This window comes from Haliotis rubra, unplaced genomic scaffold (genome assembly GCF_003918875.1).
Source record: "Haliotis rubra isolate DU_JTF1 unplaced genomic scaffold, ASM391887v1 Scf315, whole genome shotgun sequence".
NCBI classification, from domain to species: domain Eukaryota; kingdom Metazoa; phylum Mollusca; class Gastropoda; order Lepetellida; family Haliotidae; genus Haliotis; species Haliotis rubra.
Genome location: NW_025766986.1, coordinates 517,593 through 538,681, shown reverse-complemented (window position 1 = coordinate 538,681; position 21,089 = coordinate 517,593). Strand labels below are relative to the sequence as shown.

General features: G+C 40.3%; 2 protein-coding genes across 2 annotated transcripts in view; both read right to left on the bottom strand.

The window, feature by feature from the left end:
- The window catches only part of LOC124283420, a 77,940-nt gene extending 67,371 nt beyond the window's left edge, over positions 1 to 10,569 (bottom strand). The window contains exons 1-2 of the mRNA XM_046719476.1: positions 9,552 to 10,569; positions 9,397 to 9,468 (exon numbers count right to left, since the gene is read on the bottom strand). Coding sequence (XP_046575432.1) covers positions 9,397 to 9,468; positions 9,552 to 9,713 — 234 coding nt within the window. The 5' untranslated portion in view covers positions 9,714 to 10,569. The remainder of the gene's footprint in view (positions 1 to 9,396; positions 9,469 to 9,551) is intronic.
- A 6,090-nt stretch (positions 10,570 to 16,659) lies between these two features.
- On the bottom strand, positions 16,660 to 21,048 carry LOC124283419 (E3 ubiquitin-protein ligase RING2-A-like). Its single transcript, XM_046719474.1, has 3 exons — positions 20,205 to 21,048; positions 18,614 to 18,676; positions 16,660 to 18,483 (listed from the first exon to the last, which is right to left on the bottom strand). Exons 1-3 carry the CDS (start codon positions 21,037 to 21,039, stop codon positions 18,293 to 18,295), a joined length of 1,089 nt encoding a protein of 362 aa, XP_046575430.1. The 5' UTR covers positions 21,040 to 21,048; the 3' UTR covers positions 16,660 to 18,292.
- Between the last annotated feature and the right edge of the window lie 41 nt (positions 21,049 to 21,089).

Genomic DNA, 21,089 nt, shown 5'->3' with positions numbered 1-21,089 from the left:
CGTGCATGCGTGTGTATGTGTATGTGCGGCTGCTTGTACTAGCCCAGACTTAAGCTGGTTTTATAGTGCTAGCCCACCGTGCCGCAGTGAAGCATGAATACCCCACTCAGACACATTATACTGACTCCGAGCCGACCAGTCCTTGTTGTACCCATAAATGCCGAGCGCCAGGCAGGGACCAACAAGTACCATATTTTAACGTCTTTTGGTATGACGCGGTCGGGGATCGAACCCGCGACCTTCCACTCTCCGGGCGGACGCTCTAACCACTACACCACGGAGGCGGTCTAGTTCCTGTTGGTACAGAGGTCACACTGGGAATGCCATGTGTGGACCGGGTCCACCCACCCAAACATTGCTAACAATTCCCCTGGCGCACAAACACATACCCATTTTAGTCATACAAGGTGACTAAATGGATCGAGTAGTCAAGCTCGTTGACCTTACTGATGTCATCGTATGGCGGCATGGATCGCAGCTCATTGGCGGATCCAGAGGGGAGGGGGGTTCAGGTCCCTCTCCCTTTGAAAATGACTTAAGGCCACATTGAAGATATTTTTGCGTTGGCGGGGCCTATGGGTCTGCCAAAAACATTCCTGGATCTGCCCATGCTGCTCACTATATCAATCACTGGATTGTCTGGTCCAGACACGATTATGGAATTTTGCTGAGAAATCTAGGTATGGTGTTAAATACCAAACAATCACATTCAGAGTATCCAAATCCAATTGGATCAACACCATCTCGCCAAGACCTGAACCCCAGGAACCAATCACGCCCAGACCTGTTGGGGGAAGGTACGTAACATCCCCACAAGCACAGACCCGAGGCCTTGAAGTTCCTTGGTAACGTGGTTGCTCCAGACAACAGAAGTACAGGAGACAGGTACCCCTGAATGTTATACATACAGTACAGCTGTAGATATGTATTGTGTTGATGTTTACACGTCAGGCTTCAGAGATCGTGAAGTAACTTCAGTAACACTATGAATAGGCCAGCGTGTGTACAGGTGCGCCACAGTGGAGTTGTTGTACTGGGGGACTTAATTTAGTTCAGTTGTGTACGCAGTGAATTATATTGCTTGAAATGTTGACAAACATTAATCCCATTTGGCTATGTCTACTGATGCGAGAACAATCTAATAGCTGAAAATCAACACGGCTTAACGCGTAAAGATCGGGGTCATTTGGAAAGGTCATTTGGACTGATTGCTTAGTTTTGGTTTGATCTGGGACTGGCGTTTTTTTATGCGTTTTGTTTGTTTGTTTGTTTGTTTGTTTTGTTGTTGTTTTTTGGGGGGTAGGGTATTGTTGTTGTTAATCTGCAGAATAATCTTCACAGTCGGTGAATGGTTTCAATGAAATATCATAAATACATGTACGTGTATTCACCATGTACACTGTGTAACATTAAAATATTAAAGCAGAAACTATAACGTTCTTCTCTCAGAACAAAAACATATCATACGCTCTTAAGGTATCAAATTATAACATTTCAAATCTTGAAACGTCAGAAATGTTTTCTTTCCATAAAAAAAGCAAACATAAAAATGTAATGAAAACACATGCTACCTTTAACCATGAGTTGACATAAAACGTAAATATGCCACCACGTGACTTGCAATAAATGTAAATATATGAGTCTGTTATACATATATACATGTGGCCTGAAACTCTCACAAAGTATACAAGAGACAACAGAGGTAAGGGCAAGTATCTGGCCTTCCATACAGCGAGACGGTTCATTTCAACAATACGATCATCTCCCAGTTGGTTGACGCACCTGTTTACCGGGTCTTAAGCCGAGTTGTACACAGGCATATATTACTTCTTTGTCATGTGACGTTTGACAGCTGAAATGGACATTGTCATCAGGTAGACAATGAGACGCGTTTGTGTTATGTGTAGCTCACCTGGCGCTAATAGAATAAAATATGGAGGAAGAACAATATCTTATTGCATGGTGTTATACTAACTATATTCACAAACGGTTTGTAAAATACAAACGAAATACACATTTTCAAATCGGTCATGTGAGAATACCTTGGACACAAAGGGACAATTAGAAAGTGGCCTAATGTGAAATAAATATTAAATTTTCTATTATTCGGTTACATTTTCAACAAACCGGGGGAAATGCAGATTTGCTTTATCAAGGGCTTTTGCATTACAGAGAGGCATATATGGCTCGGGTACTGAAAGACAAAAAAGTTTAAGGGGAACACTACCAACTTACAAACTGTCCGACTTCTTTTTCCTTTTTCTTTTCTTTTTTATTTTTTTATTTATTATTTTTTAAACCATGATGGCTGAGAGGGTAAGATCGCTGACTTTGTGTCTGGTGCCTTACTCTGAGGGTGTGCGTTCGGACCCTGGGTGAAACTCAAACCAGAGAGCGCTAGAATTTGTACTTTTGTATACCATATGTTACATCAAAATACAACTGTTCACAACAGATGCAAAGGTAACGTGTAAAAACTAAAGCATTTTGTTGGCGAACTACATTTTCTGAAGAACAACAAATGCACACATACGCTTAGTGTAGAATTGTCAGACTATGTATCATTGATAAACTTCATTTTGTTTCTCCAATTTGTTTACATCGGTTCCCAATTGCGCAGATCGATGTTCATGCTGTTGATCACTGGTTTGTCTGGTCCAGACTCGATTATTTACAGACCGCCGTCATATAGCTCGAATATTGCTGAGTGCGGCGTAAAACTAAACTCACTCACTCACTCCAATTGGTTTTAACATGGAAACCAAATAAAACTTTGGTTGGAGACGATTTATATTTGATATATCACTTGTTAGAAAATCCGCCTCATAGTTCCCATGGTACGGAGAAACGAAAACAGAACAGAAGACGACGGTATTAGGAAACTCAAACATTGCTCGGAGACCAGGTGAGCTAACGGAGAGGAGTATCAGTCCACTGTAAGCTGTAGGGGGTATCACCCGATACATATGTAATACATTTCCTTGTCACTAAAGCTTCGTTGGGATATTATTGAGTAATAAAAAAAGAAAAAATAGAACCTTAAAGGGTGTGCCAAATGATTTAAATGTTAAGAAATGACTTTCAATAATAATTGTAACATAAAATCATCAAATGTGATTGAACTTATTTCATAGCTTGTTTCGAAAGGCTTTGTACTTTTAAGTAACTGTGTAAAATAATATATTGAAATAAATTCATTCGTGGATTGGATTTTTTTAGAGACAGATCGCCAAGCCTATACAGTATATTGTCAGTGGGAATATTGACTTCACAGGCGGGGTTTGATGGGGTTATCTACTCGGGCAATTTAAAGTTAATAATCAATCTCATGCACCAGCAGGACGTGGAATAACACACAGAAGATCAACAGTTAATACCCTTCTAAAGTCGCACGACTTCCTCGGGAGCTCTTGCATAAACCATTTCTATCACACAAAAATATCGCAAACAAATCTTCAGATGAATAATAAGTCCTTTGTGATAAATGGAGCGCCATGTCTAGCGATGATGGGTGTGTATTGTATTTATTTTGGTTACTCCCGAGCTTTCGTTAAAGTAGCACTGTTTAGTTAACAAGAAGTGGGTAGGTGAGTCGGATTTTAGGCTGCATTGAGCAATAAATACCATGGCGGGGGACACCCGAAATGGGCTTCACACGTTGTACCTATGTGGGGAAAGATCTGTCTCGTCTCACCGAATCGTGTGCAATTCCCTACATGGATTAGTGAATGAGTGAGTTAGGTTTTACGCCACTTTGTGCAATACTCCAGCAATATCACGGCGGGGGACACCAGAAATGGGCTTCACACATTGTACCCATGTGGGGAATCGAACCCGGGCCGTCGGCGCAACAAACGAATACTTTAACCACTGGACTATCCGAGCGCCCTCCTGTTAGAATGGGTTAGAATGTGTAAAGGCCATTTCAGGTTTACCTCTACATAATATTGCTGGAATATTCCTAATATTGCTATTGCTATTACGATTTTCATTCAATCAATCACTCATTTACTAACTAACAGGTGTGTGCAACATGTCAGAAAGATAAACTGCTCTTACAAGAATTCGTAGAAGTGTTGACATAAGGTGACGTGAAATTAAAGCGCTTTTTTTCAACAAACTGAACCCCTTTTGCCAATATCGAAAACGTCTAGTATCAAATGTTTAAAGAATTAAGAATTTACTACATTTAAAAGTTTAATATCAGCCCCTATCGGCAGAAAGTGTGAAGATGAATAACACTCAGTGTAAGTCAAAGTCAAAGTCAAAGACAGTCCACAGACCCATGTAACCACTAGCCATGAACTGCATGGCTTGAACCACCTGTCATCAACGCCTGGTATACTGCAAGGCTTAATCAATCCGACGTGATCCATGATATGACGTAGATTCATTTCTATTCGACAGAACATGAACATCGATCAGTAACCATATCGACAATATATCATTTTTATCAGATGATCAGTTATTCAATTTTCAAATTAATATGGTTATTTGCTTGTTATTTAAAATCGCACTCAGCAAGTTTTCAGCTATATGACGCGGTCCGTGAATAATTAAGTCTGGACCAGAACCAGTGATTGACATCATGAGCATACATCTACAGAATTGGGATACGATGACATGTATCAACCAAGTCAGCGAGCCTGATCACTGATCCATCTGGTCGCCTCTTACGACACGCATGGAATGTAGAAGACCAGTTTTGACCCGGATGTTCATGGGTCAGTGTTAATAGAACACCCTTATGTGTTATGACGCCGAATACCAGTGTGGTTTCCAACACATGTATGCCATACACATCTAACTCCTGTTCAAACATATCTGGGTAAATCCTTAATGAGAGGGCGGCGAAGTTCCAAATTAATGACACAAAATGTCATGCATATTGATTATATCGGACCAAGAGATAAGACTAATTTTTATTCGCAGCATGAATACAGTCTATTCCCCTGTCAACACAAACCAGCCTTTGCAAGACTGAACGTGTAATGCCGAATAACATTAACACCGGGTCCGCTCTATAAGACGCTACAAACTTGTTGCAAATGCTACACGTAAAGGCGAAATAATATAAATGTTACGATTACTAAGTGGCTGTAGTTGGTTTTGTTTTACGCCGCACTCCAATATAGCAATATTCCAGCTATATGGCAGCGGTCTGTAAATAATCTGGACCAGTGATCAACATCATGAGCATCGATCTACGCATTGGGTCACGATGACATGTTACAAGAAAGTGCATAGTTGCAAATGTTGAAACGGTTAGCTGTTTGGAAAAACGGTACAAAGCGCTAAATGCAATATTCTCATTGACCAAAGACACATATTCTCAGAAAAAACAAACTGTTACAATATTTACCAATTCTTCAACCTGCAAGTCTCCTGTCAACTTTCTAAACGTCATCCTCTGTTGGAACTACACTATAAGGCTTCTGTGTACTGCCACAGTGTATATCATTGAAGTGAAGATGTGGTTTAGAAGAAGTGTAAATGTTTACTTTTAGGTATAGCCCCCCTATTATCTAGCTGCTTGAGAAGCAAGTTCAAAAGGTACATTAAACCAATGTACCCATACGTAACCCACTCTATATAACTTGACTTATGTAAGACGTCGACCACATTTACCAAACAATGATATGCGGGAACAAGTCTACTCGAGTGGTCTGTGATAATGGAACAGGTATGGAGGCACTATATGAAAGTTCCTCGGCTTTAGCACAAGCAATAACATCGACTCTTCAAGTGACAGCACGTGTGTGGAGATATCGTCCACTCGATTATTACAATCATTACAATAGCGCCAGGGAAATGTAACGCTCCACTGACCAAAATAGATGAGTCCAAGAAAAATAAGCATCACACTCAGCAAGATAACAAGCACATATTATCACATTAAATAATTAAAATGTACATAACTATTATATTAAACTTGAAGAAAAATTTGGAAATTTGAGGCCATCTTGGTAAAATGACAGACATCTTGGATTTTCGATGGATAACGTTTTTCCTAAAATTTTCCACCAACTGTCAGACCTTGCATAGTCCTGTTTGTATAATAACAGGACGTTATGTAATAGTAGTATCAAACTTGTATAACGTTTACATTGGCTACGAGGTGGATTATTCTGGTAGTATGACTCGTCAAGTTGTCAAATCTGTAGCGTTTTGAGAATGCCTTCTAGCGTGGAGCTTAGCGCATAACAAATGGGCTCACTGTTATTTTTGGTTAGGTCATTGTTAGGTTTGTTGACTTTGTTTCTGAGATGATACGACGAGACAAGCGAGACAATTTCTGACAATTAATGGTGTGCAATGCCAGAATTCATGGACAGATACAATAAACTACGCATATACCGAACTGAATTTGTCTTATTCAGCGGGCTGTGTATAATAGTCGAACTGCTTATAATGAACTATGGTTATGACGAACTAAAATTAGCGTTCCCTTCAAGTTCGTAATGGCCGTAGATTACAGTACTTTCAAAGGGTAAAATATGCAGGTAGAATGGTAGAAAACACGCATTTCAACTTCAAACAGTTTGAGAGGAAATCCATATCGAAAAGGAATACATTGGATGGTTGTCGTGAGGCTGAAACAAGCTTGTCAACAATGATCACGAGGACTGACTGACTGAGTTTAGTTTTACGCCGCTTTTAGCAATATTCCAGCAACATCACGGCGGGGGACACCAGAAATGGGCTTAACACATTGTGCCCATGTGGGGAATCGAACCCGGGTCTTCGGCGTGACGAGCCAACGCTTTAACCACTAGGCTACCCCACCGCCCCTGATCACGAGGAGACGACATGTCATATGTAAACGTAACTGGCATACAATATGAAACATTGAATGTCAAAGTGTGCACGTTACATTGTATAACAGTAGAGGTTATGATTCGTGAGGAATAGACAACAGCTGTATAACATGTATGTGGGTTGTTCTACTCAAGTCTACCCGTGGAAGCTTGTAAATTAAGCTGTATGTGAGTGAGTGAGTATGGGTTTACACCGCTTTTAGCAATATTCCAGCAACATCACGGTGGGGGGACACCAGAAATGGGCTTCACACATTGTACCCATTTGGGGAATCGAACCCGTGTCTTCAGCGTGACGAGCGAACGCTTTAACCACTAGGCTACCCCACCGCCGCTAAGTCTGTATGTATGTTTATAAGACGGGTATATGGATGGCAACTTCTTCTTTATTGTATGTTTCAAGAAGAATGAAATTAGGTATACACAAAACCATTTGATTCTAACTCTGAACACATACCTTGGTGCCAGATCCTTGTGACGACTCAGACTGTTGATGTGCTAACGGCCGTCTATGTTCCAACCGACGACGAAACCGAACCATGGTTCTGACACATGATCTCAAAGCCTTGATGGTCATTGCTGCTCTATAAACTCTGCACAGCACGTGCTGTCAACCGTATTGACCGTGGTATAAAATATGTTCCTCGTTATTCTTAACGTCCTGACAGAGATAAATGTGCAACTTCCAACGTATCTGGGTACATATTGTTACAGCCAACGAGAATTGGAAATCACGACTGCGCAAACGAAGTCAGAAGACCAAGCCATGTGGAGAGAAACAGTCACGGGTAATCTCACCTTAAAACCAAAGATGACAGAATATCACTACGATTAATACAATTCTAACATATGGAAAACGGTATTATACTATGCCGTGACCATTTGTCGATTCTTAAGCTCCTCGAAACTGAACTATCTTGTAAATAATCCGACAACACATGAATTATCAGCACCTTTCCCGATGGAAGGTCTCCAAGAATCTGAGGTGACAGCTCATCTGTCAGTACCTGTACCTTTTCTGATAATCAAGCCAGGACCGAACGTTTTGTACCGGCTAGTAATCAATGTCTTTTACGAGGCGTCAATTACCATATCTGCATACAAATAGCTGTTTAGTTGCCAATAGCTTGGGGTTTCAGTGCCAAAAGGAAATCAGTTTGCCCTTGCTGTGTTCTAAACCACCCACAGCCTAGTCCTGAAAAACCTAATCGATATTGATAATAATTGGCGTTAGGACATTCTTTGAAAAAATGTTTCAAAAAACAAACAGTCAGTGGAATATTGGGTCGTTTTATTTATCAATACTTACAATGCAACAGGGCCATATCGCATTATTTATTGTGACAGTATAACAGTTAAGAACCATTCAAGTGTATGAGATTTGCAGCCTTCACACCATGACACAATACAACACAATAATAAAGGACACAGGAGATCACCCCGCCTTACACCGTGAACACTAACTATAATCAATATATCGGATCTAAGTCATGTTGTGAAGAATCAAGCGTTGAACTTTGGATATTTCTGTAATGTCAGTATATAAAATTCTATTATCCAGTATATTAGACACGGGATACCTGGAGAGGTTAATTTGGGGTAATGATCTACGGTCGACCTGTCGGTGTTCAATAACACAGTGTGATCATTTTTCAATCTATCCCACCCGTTGACGAATGGATAAGTGCGTTATTAATGAGGTTTATTCGCATTAACAGGGCAACATTCCGGTTGTTGAAATGATCTGTGAACTCTGGGGTGAATTCTGTTGATGACTTGCGAACATTTTTATTAATCTGTGCCTTGTACTACAAGCGGATATCATACGCCATGGAAGCACCAGTACATATCTTGAAACACACGGTTTCCTAATGTTATTACATTGTCTAATTAAGTACACGTACATTATTTGCCTGCTAGGTTTTCTCTTTGTCTGAGACCCGTGAAGACCCGGGTTAGAATTGATCTTCAGTAACCCACGCTTGTCGTAAGAGGGGACCAAGGGGATCGGGTGGCCAGGCTCGCTGACTTGGTTGACACATGTCATCGTATCCCAATTACGTAGATCGGTGCTCATGCTTGTTGATCTGGTCCAGACTCGATTATATACAGACCGCCGCCATATAGCTAGTGTGGCGCAAAACTAAACTCACTCACTCTCTTAGTCTGTTGTCAGCTGGTGTAGTTTGATGTCTAATGTCACTGTCCTGCTGTCGGCGGGTCTAATGTCCGCGTTCCTTACTGTCAAATGTCAGCCTATTGTACTTTTTGGTCTTATATCGATGTTCTGTACTGTGTAACGCTATTCCTTTGATCATTCCAGTGTTATCGTCATGTATTCGGTGGTCTAATATACTTGATGTTTGATAAATGGTCGAAAGCAATGTATGAAATGCCCTTGTGGTCTGAGGTTTGCATGTGTCTGGTACCTAACGTTGTATTTCCTCTTCCATCATCACTCGAATGCTGTTCAACTTATTGAAACTGTTGAACTTTGTACCATCCGTCAAAGAACAAATCACAGGACATGACCATGACGAAAGGAGGGTAACAGAAGCAGCTTTAACGCCAGCCTTACCTTGACAGGCTCCAGAGTTGGTCGCCATCTTTCCCTACTCTCGTGCTTGCCATGCTGCGTGTGCTTGACATTCTGTGAATAGGAAACTAGTTTAACTTCGTTGATAACAAACAGCAACTTGTTGAATACATCTACAAACGACAAACAATACAAACCGCTTCAGGTGGGACTGATTTTCTCCGCCCAGAGATACGAGATCTGATTTGAGTAATCTGTTCCAAGATGGCCGCTTCAGCAGCAGACATGCTTCTTTCGTCCCTGGCTCTCCCCATCCTCCGATGAATGATGGGAAGAAGATTCTCCCTCGGTTTGTTCATTTTCTTTAAGCAAGGAACGCCACAGGTTTCTCTATCAGACCAAAATAACCTGGGTTCGACAGAGGGCAAGTCTTGTCACCAACCACACCTCAATCAAATTAGTACAGAGAATTTAAAGACAAACTCGTCGTCTCGTGGTTTGAAGGTCTGCGGTTTCATTGGCTGGTCCCAAACGAAGCAACTCATTTCTGTTCATGACCATACTTACATGAACTCCACCCTATATTCGTCATTTATAAAAAAAATTCTCAACATTTCTCCTATTTCTCCCGTTTCTTTGAGAGTCTTTCGATTTTCTGTATATATCCTCTAATTTCATATATCGTCGAATCTCCTTCAATTCTCCTCGGATATCCTTGAACTTCGTCATATATTCCTTGAATATATTCCAGTACACCTCATATATCCTTGAATGTACCCCAATGTAACTCATGCATCCTTGATTTTACTCCATTCCGCATATATCCTTGAATCGAAGATATGCATTCTCCCTGAATGAGTCATTGGTGAAGTCAAAAGAGGAAATTTTCGATGAAAGTGTATCCGAGAAGATCGTCAAACACCCGACATATTTGACAGCCACTGACAGCCAACAGACAGAATGTAACAGCGATAATAGATAGTACGGCTACAAAATGCACATGCACGTCTAGAGCCCCTCATGTCTGTCGACTGCCACAACAGATATGTTTAGTCAGGTCCACCTAAAATAAATGCTACCGTGTAATCTTAAATATGCCTTCACTTGATTACAATATCACCTGCACGACTATTAGACCAATACGTGACCTGTCAGTGGTCAGTCTTGAATTGGGCCTACACCACTCGAACCACGTGTCCATTCAGAAAGGTGTGTCTGTCGTGAGCGCTTGTCAGTTGTGTAGCGAGGTGAAATTATAGCGAATGTGAAACCGTTAGGTATTGTTATCTGTTCTCAATATCAAATAAATGACAGAGCAGATATCTTCAGATATATTAAACCGGGTTGATCTTAGTCAATACCGATTAATCTTTTGTTCGCCTCTTATCGTGCTTGGTACTAATTTCCATCCAACATGTCGACAAGCATGTCTATGTTGTATGATTGATTATAAGTGAAATTCCTTCCTGATTTATTGAAGCTGCGCGGCTAAATTTTATTTTTAAAATATACATATCATAAAATTATTTTTAATGTGTTTAGTGGTTTGGCGTGCGAATGTTGGGTAGCCTGGTGGATAAAGTGTTCGCTTATAGTACCGGAGACTCTGGTTCGATTCTCCATATGGACACATATCAAACCTATTTCTTACATCTCGTGTCGTGATCCTGCCGTAACGCTGACCGAGTACGAACAGTTCGGTGGGGGTGGGGGAAGGGGCAGTTTTGCTCCGTTGTCACATTGTGTCCTGCTGTGATCGAACTGGATGTTCGGCGCGATGGGCGAACACTTTATCTACTTAGCTACAATAACATTCAGAAATTACTACTGTTTACACTGATACGGAATTACCAGGGCCTTTTGTGTCTAACAGGTTTTAAACTGTAAAAGATGCCAATACAAATGACGATTTATGCTTTTGTTTTATCTATGAAATTGAGCGAGTGAGTTTATCAACGCTTGGAACAGTATTTCAAATGTACAACGGCGTTTCAGCGTCACGTGGGAGGAGATTCCGAAGTGAATCCGTTCACTCCCCTATAGCACAGGCAGGTATGGAAACATATGAACCTATTGAACCTGGAAACATGATCAAAGCGAATCTGTTATTTGAACTATTATCAACGTATTCTGGCACGCCAAGGGGAGGCAACTCGGAACAGCCAATTGTGGCGTCTTTGCCACTGGCAAACTGTCTTCTGCAAGTACCCGCGATAAGCACAGAAAGGCAACTGGCTGATCCATCCGAGTTACCATGAAAGTTACATTTATGTGAAAAACAATAATGCGTCAGGAATGACTCCTATGAAAAATTTATCAAATTAGAAGGAAATACTCATAATAATAATAATAATAACCCTGCAGCTACAAATTCCACCATACTGTTCAGTATTTCACAATATCCTCATCTTTCTGCATGCGGTGTCTGCTTGTCTATCTATCTAAATTTCTCCATCACTTGTGACCGGCAGTTGCGGGACGTTGTCCCCAGTTTCCCACAAGCAATCCCCGAGTCTCACGGATATCCCATCTAGTAAGTGCATACAACTGTACCAGGCTTTGCTTCAGGTGCTCCAGGGATGCTCAGGGGATCCCCAGAAGATATTCCAGGTGTTCCTGGGTAGGGGCAACTATTGTGGGAGAAACAACTACACCTACTGCGATAGCGATAGTCCATTATAACATACTATTGCGAGAGCGATAGTCTATTACAACATACTATTGCGAGAGCGATAGTCTACTGCGACCAACTATTGCAATAGTATTGCAATTTTTTCTCTCCTTGAATTGTCTTATTTGAAATCATTTCCCAAATGAATATATAGTTTATATGGAATAAAAACAAGTTGAAGTAGTTTCAGTCTCTTTTAATAACTGACAAGAAACTTGAAACCCAGATCAAGTAAACAGTTAAAACATAAACTCAATGAAGCTGTAAGTCTGAACCCAAACATCCTGTATTTTGTGCTGCGCATATATCAACGGAAGTCAATTACTAAACTATTGATAGTTATACATACTATCGATGCATCAATAGTTTTGCGTTTCTACCATCCATTAATTGTTATTGGAGACTCAATAATTGCAATCCATCGATAGTTTGTTGCATTGTTACATCCCTATCCCAGGAGATGCTCCAGAAGGTGTTCCAGGGGGTGCTCCACAAGATGTTCCAGGGGGTGTTCCACAAGATTATCAAGAACACAAGACACGAAGTGGATGATGAGTACACTTTATTTGCATGTTGCCTAACTCAGCATACAACACCAAGCACTGAAATTAAACATTCTACACACAGACATGGCTCCAGATGTCCCGACTGGTCCTACTAAAGATTTCAACTTGGGAATGCCTGATTCAGAAATAAATATATGGGCTTACACATATTTCAAATCTCCATGGACAATATGCCATTGTGCACAGATTTTCTTTCTACATTTCTATCCAAAGGAAACATCGTAATTGACTTTTGAGTTTCCGCTACACACAACCAAACCAATGGGCTATATGTGCTAAAATATATTTTGATACGGTAGCTCTTGGTATTTGAAAATATATTTAACCTGGACAAATTCAACATTCATCTCCAAAATATTTCCTGTTTCAATCAAGTCATCAGCCATTTAATAAACACTGCAAATTACAGTGTGAAAGGTCACTCAGACTTCCATGTTGGGAACCAGTCATGTTAACCTGCAACCTAGCAACCTTTGATTCAGCATAATAATTGCCCTTGTAGTCACTAAAATCAATTTGTTGTACAGTGCATGGCTGCGATTCGTCACTCACAAATCACAACATCTACAGTGACATTAAGAACACATTGTACTCTTGTAGTTAAGGCAGTTCACAACATACTTGGAATAATTGTGTGGTGTATACACCACCATTTGGTTGTAGAGGCAGTAAGCAATGGTAAGCTTCATAACTTCACCACAATGATTAAACACTTATAATAATGTTAATTTTGCAAATAGAACATGGAGCACATGGGGTTTGTGGTTGGATGAAGGTTCAGAGTTAAAAACTCATAATCAAATATGAGAACCTCAAACCAAGATTTTCACCACATTCCATGCAAAATATATTTGAAACTGATTAAAACAAACTATATCATAACTTATTCCCTTTAAACTGACAAATACTGAAGGCGCAACAACATTGTGAGATTCTTGGAATACATTGCTAGTAGACAGCAAACAAGTGACACCATCAAAGCTTCAAAGAAACCTTGCCCTCAACACCAGTACACATCCAGGCAATATGTTAGAGGGAGATAACTCCAAAAGAACAGTCTCCATCCAACTGTATAACACTTATACCCCACACTTAAACCAACTAGCTACAAAGCACTATTGATGCTCACTGCACCATATACTGAAACAAAGCAGAGCCCCATTCTCTCCTAATCTTTGTTGAACGACAGACAAAATACACTCAAAGACACAACTGAAATGCAACTCAAATGTAATAACCTACTCTAATCTGAAACATTACCAGCAATAACAAACTGGAAATATTAATTGATAAAATGCATAGCATAGTTTTTGGTCACTGCAAACATTAAATACATTCATAAAACTTTACATGCTACAGTATATATGGCATTGTACCTTCAGATTCAGCAATAATTTCTCCATAGTTAACCGACTTACCTGTACATGTCCAATTGTTTGGTAAAAAGCGATATAAAAAATATTTAAACAGCCAAATTTAATAACTGATTTCACCATACCTCAGGAAAATTATGCAAAACTTACATAAACCTATATGAAAATTCTATGGAAATAGAGGCCAAGTCCATGTAAACTACATACACTGATAAGGGTACTAGAAAGGAACAAACAACTGCACTGAAATACACAACAAAGCCTGTGACATACAGTAATCATCAAACACAAAACAAAGTTTCCACATTTTCTGGGGTAAAAATAGTCAACTGAGGTATGTAAGACTGACCGACTGAGTTTGGTTTTACGCCGCTTTTAGCAATATTCCAGCAACATCACGGCAGGGGACACCAGAAATGGGCTTCACACATTATGCCCATGTGGGGATTCGAACCCGGGTCTTCGGCGTGACGAGACAACGCTTTAACTATTAGGCTACCCCACCGCCCCAGGTATGTAAGACTGACTGACTGAGTTTGGTTTTAAGCCGCCTTTAGCAATATTCCAGCAACATCACGGCGGGGGACACCAGAAATGGGCTTCACACATTGTGCCCATGTGGGGATTCGAACCCAGGTCTTCGGCGTGACGAGCCAACACTTTAACCATTAGGCTACCCCATCACCCCAGGTCTGTAAGAAACGTACCAATTCATCACAGATCGATAACAGTCTGGTTTCATATTCCCTCTCGCAGTACTTCTAGTATTAATATTATCAAGGAAAGTAACAGATGTTGTAAGTCAATAAATCGCCATACAGATATGATAGATAGCATCCATAATGACATAACCTAGCTGGCATATCAACAGGGCAGATGTAACTAGTTTGGCAACAAAAAGTCTTAATAGAGTATTTTCTAGATTGAAGAGAAAATCATGCATCAAGTTCCTTGTGGATTAACTTTGTGTAAAACATGCTAAACAACCAGTTTTAGATCAATTTAACATTGTAGAACTGAAACACTTGAAATGAAACATACTAACTTCTGAATAACACCTTATGACTTTTGTTGGTCAACATGCCAATATAGTGTTATCATCTGCACTACTCCTTGTATACGCTACTTTCTTCCATCGCTCATAAATACATAGAGCACATGGTCAGTATGATTGTGACTCATTTCTATTTCAGTCAGGTCTTGAGTGAGTTGGGTTTTATCGCGCTTTTAGCAATATTCCAGCAATATCACGGCAGGGGACACCAGAAGTGGGCTTCACATATTGTGCCCATGTTGGGAATCGAACCCGGGCTTTTGGCATGACAAGCGAACACTGTAACCACTAGGCTACCACACCGCCCCGTCAGGTCTTGAAGCTGTGAAAAGAACAATATGTGAAGCCCATTTCTTGCATACCTTGCCATGATATTGCTAGAAAATTGCTGAAAGCGGTCTAAAACTAAACTCACTCACTCACTCCATCAAAAAACATTGTACAGTTGATTGACACTGAAGCAATGATACTACTGAGTATGTGTGGCTCGAACTGTAAGCGAAGTATTGCTGCTGTGATGAGAGCACTTGCTGGTCTATCACTCTCTGGCTCCCTCTGAGTGTAACCAGGCCATGGCTTGTCTTGTATTGCTGTATGTATTCATGAGTGAGTGAGTCATTTAAAGCCAAATTAAACAGTATGCCAGTCATATCATTTCTTTTCAGCTGAAGGTGGGTGCAAATCCATAATGTCTCAGACATTTACTTCTTCCGTGAAAGCTACTAGCACGGGTTTGGTGCTGACAAACCTGGAAATATGATCAGCGTTACTTTAAGCAGTGTGCGAAATAAGTTTCCAAATTTTGCTAGCCAGTCAGGCTAGCTATGCCTGAAAGTTACTAGCCCACAAGATAATTCACTAGCCCGAAATTTGAATGTAGAAACTAAGCAAAAGATTACAAAATAGATGAGAATAAGATACTGTCGGCATGACAGTTTCATCATTAAGCTGGTATTATGATGAACATTTTTATCAGAGCATAATCTTATTGGTTATAAAAGTGTAGTATAACTTAACAAGTTGGAGAGAGTGATATATTTACAAAAAAATCCAAGAAATTTCACCAGCCATTCAGGCATGTGACTGTGGAGATTTACTGGCCCGACTGGATTTTTACTAGCCACGGGCTAGCGGGCCAGTGGTTATTTTGCACACTGGCTAGAAGTGGAAACCCCAATCACATTTCTGGCAAACCCAAGATCCACAACCCTGCAAAGCAAACTACAGCACCTTAGACAACTGGGCCCTATTCCACAAAGTAATGTTCAGGCTAAGATAGTTTAGGAGAGTCACAGCACTGTCATGTGGGATCCTGCTCCTGTTTTGTCTGTGTTGATGATTGATTGTTGTTTAACACCACACTCAGCAATATTCCAGCCATATGACAGCAGTCTGTAAATAATCAAATCTAGACCAGACAATCCCATGATCAACAGCATGAGCATCGATTAATGCAAGTTGGATACGATGACATGTGTCAACCAAGTCAGCAAGCCTGACCACCCGAACCCGTTAGTCGCCTCTTATGACAAGCAAAGGTTGCTGAATACCAATCCTGACCTGGATCTTCACGGGTCTGTGTTAATGAGTGTAATTAAGATAATGGTGTACACAAGGCAGTGAAGCATCAAGAATGACACAATACATCGGACCTGTTCCTAATACATCGGACTGTTCCTAATACATCGGACCTGTTCCTAATCTAACTCAATCATGTCCAGTTGCGGTTCCAAGAGACACAAGCAAGCATCCAACTATCTCCACACATAAACTGGAAGACTAACATGAGTACATCTGTAGAAGTGATATCATCTAATACTGTCTTGCATGGGTGATTTGTGATTTAAATGCAGTGTGATATCTCGGCAGTGAAATCTGAAAATATGAAGGCAGTCACTCAGGCTAGATGATTTGTACTTCTGATACAATTTCTAATTTCTGAATCACACATGTTACACGTTCAATGAAATCTGAACTAATAAGGAGGCAGTTGGAGCTTTTGATAAACAAAAGAAGTTCTGTGACTTGAGTGTCTTGAATCGTTTTAAATATTGCAGTCATTAGTGACCCGTTATCAACATGGCAGACTTTTACTTAGAAAGGACCAATGGTTCTGCTTAAGCATAATCAAACATTCGTATCATAATGGAAATCCTATAGAATCCATGATCCAAGGGGCATAACTCATCCATCTAAAATGAATTCTTGAAAAACATTTTTTAAGCAAACTTAAAGTCAGAGAACAAAAATTAAACTTCCATATTCATTAAATGAGACAATTACAGGAATGATAAAAATACATATTAAAGCATGAAATACAGTCATATGTACATAGCTCGAAGACTAATCAGATCAGGTCATGGAGAGGACAAGTCATCGTAATCATCACAAGATATCCAGACCTGCCAGCCATTCTTCAGTTTTACCTTTCACCTGTTCTATGTTCCAAACATTATTTCCAAAATATAATACTGACATCAGAAAGGTGATAAGCACTTATTCAAAGACAAGTTTTGGTGAATCTAACTGTCATCATATATTCTGGTCAGCTTCTCATTTATAATAGCCTATTAGCACTTTATCAAATATTAAAGTATGGCACCATTTCCACTGAAACATATTCCAGTAAGTGCTCACCTTGGGGCAGAATCTCCAGAAAAGGAGGGTCACAGGACAAATGGGGTCTCTGTACTTAGTTCAATGAATAGAAAACATTTTCCACAGCTTCAAGATTATTTCATACAGCTAGACCAAGGTGCCTTGCTGGCACGGAGTTGAAATAATGTCCAGACAAACTATTCAGGAATTCCATTCTAAATGTGACCAATGTTGACCAACTTTTCCACTAAACCATATCCTTAAAAGTTAGTGCTGGTTATCCCACACAATATGCAGATCAGTAATGGGTGACTTAAGCAAGATCGATCAATTGACCATTTATTCAATCGATAACTCCAGCAATATTGAAAACGGGAAGATTTAATCATTTTCTATTCCAAAACAGCTTGAAATCACATAACTGCTTGCAATACAATATGAAGCTGAAGCCCGATATTGATTCTTAGTTGTGTGGCTATTTTGATAATTGACTGCCTGATCTGATAAGCCGAGAAAGAATTATATGAACAAATACGCATCTAAAGTGGCTCTGCAAGTTGGCCAATAGCATGTGATGATTACAAACTTATGGTACACTTCATCATTAGATAGCGTGAATAGTGATGAAAATGATAATGCTCTTTAAATTCACTCAACATGACGAAAAGAATGTCTTTCATTTCTCTCCGTTCTTCTTCATGGAATTTTCAGCCCCTTTTCTCTGCTGCAGATAAAACATCTCCAAGGGCCGATTAACACGCCAGTATTTTTCATTGACCTGCTCCAGTGTCATACAGCCGCTGAGGACAGCGAAGTTTCCGGGAGATATTGCGATGTAGATGGCGTACTGCTTTTCTTCTGCAGGGCCTGAAACAATAAACAGCTATCAAACTTGGTTCAGGAGTCTCGTAATACTTTTAGGATTGATAATGACTGAAATTCTAGAAATGTATTACATTTGTGTATTAGCAGGGTTTCGAAAGTGGTCAAGTCTTACCGTTTTCTGCATTCTGAGCTTCTAGAGACAGACGGATAGCAAGATACTTGGACAAATGATCAACTGTAACAAAAGAATTCATTTAACATGATTAACAACAGACAATTTGAAATAAGTGTACAACAAAATAGACTGTGAAATATGGATGTGTATTATTACTGGTTTGTTTTGTAACACCACACAAATATTCCAACAATATGACTATACTTCTGTAAATAATCGAGTCTGACTGACTGACTGAGTTTGGTTTTACGCCGCTTTTAGCAATATTCCAGCAACATCACGGCGGGGGACACCAGAAATGGGCTTCACACATTGTGCCCATGTGGGGATTCGAACCCGGGTCTTGGGCGTGACGAGCCAACGCTTTAACCATTAGGCCACCCCACCGCCCAATCGAGTCTGAGCCAGGGAATCCACTAGTTGATATCATGAAGACCAAACAACACATTATGGACATGCTTTCACGCATCAACTACTGACTGACTGAGTTTGGTTTTATGCCGCTTTTAGCAATATTCCAGCAACATCACGGCGGGGGACACCAGAAATGGGCTTCACACATTGTGCCCATGTGGGATTCAACATGGTAAGCCTGCATCAACTAAGTCAGTAAGCCTGATCATCCAATTACCATAGTTGCCGCTTGCAACAAGCATGAGTTGGGGAAAACCTATACTAACCCGGATCTTGACATGAAAACGTCATTATTATTTACTGTTAATATTCCAGTATTATCACCAAAGTCATAACCTAACATACGCTAAACATTTTTTGTCATCCTAAATATTTCCACAATAGGCCTGTGGCTTGTGATAAATCACTCGGACCATGTCTGACGCTAATCGCAGTATTGTTCTAAATAATAAATGTAACACTTAATCATAGCTATTGTGCGTGTTGTAATTGATCTTTTCATAGGTATAAAAGATCTTAATCCATTTGTGTGAAAGGTCTCTCATTGCTGAGGTGATTGTAACTACTATTCTTTAACACACATGTGCAATGACATCCCTTTTTTCTAAGGGAGCACAGTTCTCGGAAAAATCTCAATTAACTTCCTCATGCTAGTCATAGGCAACAGGAAGAAATTCAGAATATGCATTCTATTAACTTTAAACATCAACCTATCCTACAGATTTTTACAGTTGTCTCAGCTGTGCATAATACACAGGCGAAGACGGTGAGGTAGCCTAGTGGTTAAAACCTTTGCTTGTCATGCCAAAGACCTGGGTTCGATTCGCACATGGGTACAATATGTGAAGCCCATTTCTGGTGTCCCCTGCCGTGATATTGCTGGAATATTGCTAAAAGCGGCTTAAAACCAAACTCACTCACTCACTATTACACAGGCATTTTTTAAATTTTCAAATACCTAGATGATGATTTGTTTTTAGGACATTATTGTGTCGTATGAGTTTGTTAGATGTTTCACAGGTGAGATTAGGGAGAAAACAACAGTTCTAACTCATAATACCATGGCAATATAAACACAACATTTGTGTGTTGTAATCAACATTAAGTACTACACAGACAACATTAAGTACTACACAGACTAATCTAAGAAGAAATCCCATCTTCATAACCATACCAGTGGCATTGGCAGTAGTTTTGATGTATCTGGTGTGCTCAGCAATATCCATATCGCCATCAACATCTTGAGGATGTGGTTTAAACACAAGTTCGATATCGCTAACACTGGGTTCCGGCACGATCATATCGGGGCTGGGTTGGCCCTGTTCTGACACACTGCCAATACTCCCTGTCTCTGCAGTGTCTATGCCTAGATTTCCCAAACCAATTCCAAGTGGGGGTTCACTTAATGAATTTTCACAACTTGACTCATCGGAATAGGTCTTCACTTTCTTCCTCGGTGTTGTTTCGTTTGATGTTGTTCCACATGTCGGTGTACTTGCCCCATCTAACTGTCGACTCAAGTCTCCCTCAGATGCATGTTTTCGGACTCTCTGGGCCCTATTCATTGCTTGTTGACGTAATCCTTCCTCGATGCTGCTCGTCAAGGCTGCTGTACTGTGGGTCTTATTCAACTTGGCCAACACTCGCTCTTGATGGGCCTCATATTCATCCCTGCTTGGGTAGATTTTGGAAATCAGTGCATCAAAATTGGGATCTGGACGTAGAGAACGTTTAGAAACAAGCTTCTTACGACACGTTGGGCATTCTTTATTTCCACTTCTTAAAGCTGTTATGATGCAGTCTTGGCAGAAACGATGTAAACACTCTTTGGTTGTCATCGTCGTTTTCAACATATCCAGACATATTGGACACATTAGCTCGCTGTGTAAGCTTCTCGGGGAGACGGCGATTTCTGTGTTGTCGGTAATTGCCTCCTGCGGCGTCCTATGCAGTTCATATAAGCTCAATTCCCAGGTTTTATTGGGAGCGTGAGCAACTTCGTTCGCCATTTTGGACAGTTGCGCTCCAACTATTGTTATCGGGGTCGTCTCATAATTAT

Coding starts and splice junctions, on each gene's coding strand:
- LOC124283419 (XM_046719474.1), bottom strand. CDS start 21,039: ATGGCGAACGAAGTTGCTCACGCTCCCAATAAAACCTGGGAATTGAGC. Junction 18,677..20,204: donor AACTACTGCCAATGCCACTG/GTATGGTTATGA, acceptor CTTTTGTTACAG/TTGATCATTTGTCCAAGTAT. Junction 18,484..18,613: donor AGCTCAGAATGCAGAAAACG/GTAAGACTTGAC, acceptor TTATTGTTTCAG/GCCCTGCAGAAGAAAAGCAG.